This window comes from Lolium rigidum, chromosome 1 (genome assembly GCF_022539505.1).
Source record: "Lolium rigidum isolate FL_2022 chromosome 1, APGP_CSIRO_Lrig_0.1, whole genome shotgun sequence".
In the NCBI taxonomy this organism is placed as follows: Eukaryota; Viridiplantae; Streptophyta; class Magnoliopsida; order Poales; family Poaceae; genus Lolium; species Lolium rigidum.
In genome coordinates, this window is record NC_061508.1 from 73,103,683 (window position 1) to 73,109,553 (window position 5,871).

General features: G+C 49.6%; 1 protein-coding gene across 1 annotated transcript; it reads right to left on the minus strand.

Annotated features, from left to right (window-relative positions):
* Nucleotides 1-478: 478 nt before the first annotated feature.
* On the minus strand, nucleotides 479-5,145 carry LOC124647281 (putative U-box domain-containing protein 42). Its single transcript, XM_047187248.1, has 4 exons — nucleotides 5,140-5,145; nucleotides 3,153-4,322; nucleotides 2,649-2,958; nucleotides 479-2,297 (listed from the first exon to the last, which is right to left on the minus strand). The coding sequence occupies exons 1-4, from the start codon at nucleotides 5,143-5,145 to the stop codon at nucleotides 667-669; spliced, it is 3,117 nt and encodes a 1,038-aa protein (XP_047043204.1). The 3' UTR covers nucleotides 479-666.
* Between the last annotated feature and the right edge of the window lie 726 nt (nucleotides 5,146-5,871).

Consider the following 5,871-nt stretch of genomic DNA (forward strand, 5'->3'; position numbering starts at 1 on the left):
ATCAAGCTGATGCATAAAGTATTACAAAAGGGAAAATACATGACACCCAAATATCATCCTGTAGGGACGAATGCACAATTAACCATCAACATCAACGGCCGCCGATGGCAATCAATGAGAAATGCTCTCCAAATGATTCATCTGAAATCAGGTTCACCTCGCCCCTTTTCACTGCTGAAAAACCGGAAGTACACCAATACAGATTTTCTGTGTTTCTCGTCTTACCAAATAACCATCCTTGCAACTTTTTTTTCGCATTTATCTTTTTGAACTTGCATATTAACTGCATCCATCTCGAACTGGGATGCATTCACCTTGTATCTGTATTTCTGTCATTCAATCAAAGACTACCCAAGAATACATATAATTTTGCAATACACACCTTCATTTCCTGATCAGAACCTCACCAACCAGCCAAGACAAACTTTTGTTAAAGAATATTTGCTATAGCCTACCTGAATTGCACCCTACGAAAAAAAGCAAGAACCAAAGACTGTACATAATTACATATCATACCCAGCTATGACTCTTTAGTTACATTCCATCTGCAGAATTCTTTTTACCTCTTTCTTTCTCTCTGTAATCTAGTTACATCAAACAACGCACCAGCTAATGGATGATACAAACCCAAGACGGAAAGACGAGACGAAAAAACGAGGACGTACGCTACAGCTCGACGGAGACGTAGGTTGCGGAGTAGTCCGGTATGCGGTGAAGGCGCCGGAGCACGCTCTCCGCGGCCTGCTTGGTGGCAGTGTCGCCCTTGTGGAAGGCGCCCACCAGCGCGCTCGGCAGGGCACGGTCCGAGGTTACCTCCTTGACGCATCGGTCGCTGCCGTGCTCCAGGAACTTCTCCAGGGTCCAGAAGCACCGTCGTAGCACCGCTCCGCTGCCTTCCTCGTCATTACGGTGCTGCCGCAGAGCCCGCAGCACGTGCCGCGCAGCGTCCTGCTCAGCAAGCACAGCCACACCACCCACCACGTCCACATCGCCGTCCAGGAGCGTGCAGAGCGCGCCCAGCGCGGAGTCGACCACGCGGCCATTCTCATTGCTCTCCAGGACACCAAGGAGGCACTCGACCGCGCCAGACTCCACCAGGCAAAACGTGGTGTTCGGAGAGCATGCACCGCGGTGGACAGGGCAGAGGCGGCCATGCGCAGGTGGTTTCTGGTTGTCATAGACCCGGCCAGTGCGCAGGCGCCTGAGGATGTTCTTCTTCTTGGGGCTTTGTTCTTCGGGCGGTTGCTGCGCGAGGATCAACGACTGGTGGCTGAGGTTCTCGAGGCCAACGGCTGCGAGCCGCTGCACCTCATCACTGCCTGACGACCGCACGAGGAGACCGGTGAGCACCGAGGTGAAGTTGTGGTCCATGGCTGACAGGAGCACGTCCGGATCATGTAATGTTGTCGTTAGCCGGACGAGTATGCCCACAAGACCCTCCAAATACGGCTTCGCATGGCGGCTCGCCCGCATCCCACCACGTTGCATCTCCTCTATCTTGCTTAGCATGGTCGGCACAGTGCCCCGTTGCAGCAGCGCGAGGTTCAGTGTTAGATGCTGATAGGGTAGCTTTGACAGGAGTGTCGCAGAAACAGCGTGCCGCTCTGTGATCCGCCCCAACTGGCCTATGCTTTTGATTAGCCTGTTCAGCTGCCCAGGCGCCTTGCAGAGCTTCTCAGCAATGGTGTGCCCCATATGTGGGGACAACGCAATGAGCAGCTTTGTCGCGGCAATGCCAAGTGCTTCGCTAGGTGAAGTCATGAACTCAATCACAGTCTGGCTGCTGCCTTGCTCCTTCATGACTGATACCACCGTGGATAGTGGCTTAGGGAGTGCAGTGAGTGCGAGCAGCACGTGCACGATGTTGAGGTTGAGGTCATCAGGCATGGAGGACTTGAGCATGTGTGCAAAGTTGTAAACCGAGTACTTGGACGTGATAACATGACCTTCCTTGTTGACAACAATGACGTCAGGGTTCATGCCGGATTTGACAATGTTGGCGAGCACTGCTGCAGCCTCAGTCTTGTATCCCATGGGCTCATCGTCAATCTTTCGAATGAACAGCGCCTCGACCATGACCGGAACAGCACCTGCATCCACGAGTGTCTTGCCGTTGGGGTGGTGAGAAGAGATTTGAACTAGGACATCAAGTGCCGCCTTGCAGATACTAGAGTTTCCGTTGTGGACCATCTTGATAAGTATCTCCGATGCGCTCCCAGCAATGTTGATGGTCATCTCCTGCTTCTGAACTAGTTCGCCGAGGTACACCACCATCTCCATCTGAACATCTTCAGATCCTGTTTTGTGCCCATGTTAGCTAATGGTAGTATCATGGTGAGTGATTGTGATGAAAAATACAGTAGCACGATTGAGAAAAGCTCCCATTCACTACCAGTGCATGAGTTCTAAATTGACCTTAAGACTTTGAGAGATCAAAAACAAATTTGTACTGCAACATTGTCAACTGTTGAAAGATGGGCAGTACCTTACACTGTAACTATTCTCTTATAGAAATTGATTTAATGAAATGACAGATATTATTACTAATACAAGGGTATGCTTTGTGTTACCCATGTCTCTAAATTTATATGATCGACTGAAAAATGGAAGGAAGTCAAGCATGTTTCTGCACCGGTACAAGATATTACCTTCAACGAGATGCCTTTGAAGAGGGTCTAGGTAGCCACTTTCAGCCATGTACTTGATATTTTTTGGGCATTTCTCCAGATTCGTGAGAATCTCTCCAGCCTTCTCTGCAGCAATTGGATCATCGGAGTCGTTGAATTTCATCGTGGTGAGAATTAGTATGCTTCCAGCAGTTGACCCGATGTTTTCTAACAGTAACTCTGATTTTGAAAGCTCTACCAAGAAAGAGATGGCCACATGTCTTTCATCAGGATTGCTACTAGAAAGCAGCTTTATTGTCCTTGAAACAGCTCTGGTCTTTGCTATGATTTCCTGCATGCCAGGATGAGATATGTGAGATGTTAATACTATGTATACAGGACAGTTGGAAATTAAAGCTGGGTTCTGCTGTTCATTTGAGCGTTTCAGTAAGGTGTAGATAGTATTACTTAAAATATATGCCGCATGGTCAGGCTAGGGAAAAGATTGAATGCCACAAATGCTGAAACATTTTCGGACTTCCTTACCTTTCCTGTGTCACCCTCGACCAACAGGCAGAGGAGCTCTAGCGAGTCGCAGCGTATCAGTGCATCCTTGTGCTCCAACAGCCGTGCAAGGAACTTGGTGATGCCAATCTTATGCATCTGCTCCCTGTTCTTCCTCCTCGTACTGGCGAGCAGTTTCAGCTCATGTATCGCCTCAAGTACCATAGCCTCTGTGCTTGCCAGTGATAGCGCAGTACGCGCGATCCTGATCCTTGTTGCTTCATTCCTCATGATCCATTCCGCAATTGTGCTCTTCAGCGGAAGGTTACTCCTTAGTGTCTTGCTTTGCATTGCAATTTTTGTGACTGGGCAGATCACAGGTTCAGAATCATCCGTAAACTTCTCAAAGTACTCCTCAATGGTTCTCCTGTCATACGCCACACCGCTTTCTGTTGTCACCGGATCGACCATGACCTTATTTGTCAAAGGACAGAAGAACGAGTCATACAGTGGCTCGACATATTCTGCGACCTCAGGGAGGGAGCCGAATGACTGTCCACCGAACTCCTGGGACTCATGGTACATTCCCTGCAGGAAGTCCACCAACCTTGGCATGTCCCCATCGTGCAGCGCTCTCCTCCTGGGCTTCTCATTTGCCACAACTATCGGCAAATCAGTCTCCGAATATGCATCACAGGAACGCTGATCATAAGGATGATGGCCGTTTCCAGTAACTTGACTGCCTGTGCCGGCTGTTGCGTGTGCAGACCTGTTGCTCCCAAATGCTGAAGCAGGTATCTTGCTGAGCTCATGTCCGATGTTCTTTATCACGTTGTCAAGGTCCTCGGTTATGCTCTGGAGGTCCTCGTCCATGAGCTGCTGCGCCACAGCGCTGCACCTGGCGACGAGGTCCTTGGCGAGGTCGACGTTGGCGGCCAAGTACTCAACGACTATGTGCATCGCATTGGTCTGGGAATCCTGCAGCTCCATTGTTGTGGGCGGGGGCACGCGCTGGAGACGGCTGCCCACGTCCAAGAACTTGTCTTGGTCGATGTCGGTGGCGGTCGCCACCGCTAACATGTTGGCCTCGGAGACCGCCGCCACAGAGTCGGCGAGCGACGCCTTCCTGGCCTGTCCTCCGCTTCTCTGAAAGATAGAAATGTCAGTCGGGCTACCAAGAAGACGCTCCCAATTGGAAAGACTGATGGCAGACTAGTTGCTCTCATGGACAATGATAGTTGAGAGTTCAGACCAGGAAACTGTAAAGAAAGAACCGGCAGAGTATCTTGGCAAAAGCCAAAAGGGATTGATTCTAGAACCAATTGGAGAATATGTGATACAGGCATACAGCCATACAGGGCTGGCTACTTTCCCCAGTATGATTTCGAGAAATTGCGTCTCTCCTTTGAACGAGTGAGGATTAGAACATCAAATTACTGAAAAAAATTAGCAGCCAAATTACAGGTTCTTTCTATGATCTGGTTGAAATTTGAAATACTCCGTAGAAAAAATGCATCAAAACACCCCAGAGAAAGAAAAACTCAATTAACAGTTCAACAACGCATTTGAGGAACGGTTTTGCTATTTCTCAGTCAACTGAGAATTTCTTAAGTCTCAGTCAATCACAAAAATGCACTTGAGTTGCACTTTTCTGTCAAAAAAGTGTAATTGCACTTTTCTATTAGAAAAGTGCAACTGATCCGAGTTGCACATTTTTTTGAACTGCAGTTGCACTTTTCTGAGGTGACTGAGACTTAAGAAATTCTCAGTTGACTGAGAAATAGACACACCCTTTGAGGAATTGGCACGGCCTGAGGCTGAATCCACATCTGCTCCAGCTTCGTTTCTAGAGCTAAAACCCCATGATTCGCTTACTATCGTCGCAGCACAGCACGGACATAAAAAAAAAAAGCAAACTTTTTGGGGAAAACATAGACGTGTTCTTGACACCACCCCGAACTGAATCAGAAAAACTCAAAACAATCAACCAGCTCGCCACCAGCAGAAAAGGGGGCTCAGCAACACGTACCTGCATCGAAGGCACCCAGGAGGTCGGCCCGCGTCCTCCCCACTCGCTGCTCCGCCGCCGCCGCCTCTTCACTGCTCCAACCCCACCCCGCCAGCCCCTCGCCGGTCGCCGGTCGGCTCGGCTCAGCGCGGAGGAAGAAGAATCGAGAGGAGCAAAGATTATAAATTTGAGGGAGAGTGGGAGGGAGCGAGAGGGAATGAAATGATGGGAGACCGCGCGGCGCGGCACCGGCACGGAGACCCAGTCAGAGTCAGGCGAGGGTCAGTTCCTGAAGCAACCTGGCTTTGAGATGGGCAAAGCGAGCCATCTTTTGAGGGGAGTTTACGGTACTACCCCTGCACCTGTGTACAAAGTGTTGTTAGCTATAGGTAGTGCGCGGCAGGAAGCGTACAGAGGTGTTTGACTTTGCTGGGAGGCCAAGCGGTGTGCTCGACTGCCCGGAGACCGATTTGTTTTTTCTTTGCCCTACCTAGTCATTCCGGGCCGGGCCCAAGAGCTTTTTCAGTTGGATCCCCAAACCGTTCTCCAAACGGGCACCTCAAACAGATTGAGTGTTTGGAGACGTGTTTTATTCGTGTCGCGTTTGGGGGACGTCGCTTCCCAGCCGCGTCCCTCAAACGCCGCTCCCAAACCTGAAAATATTTTTTTGTTTTTCAATAAATAGAAGAAGTATTTCACAAACTAATATATAATTGGGAACGTGGTTTACACGAAGACATAATTTGGAACATG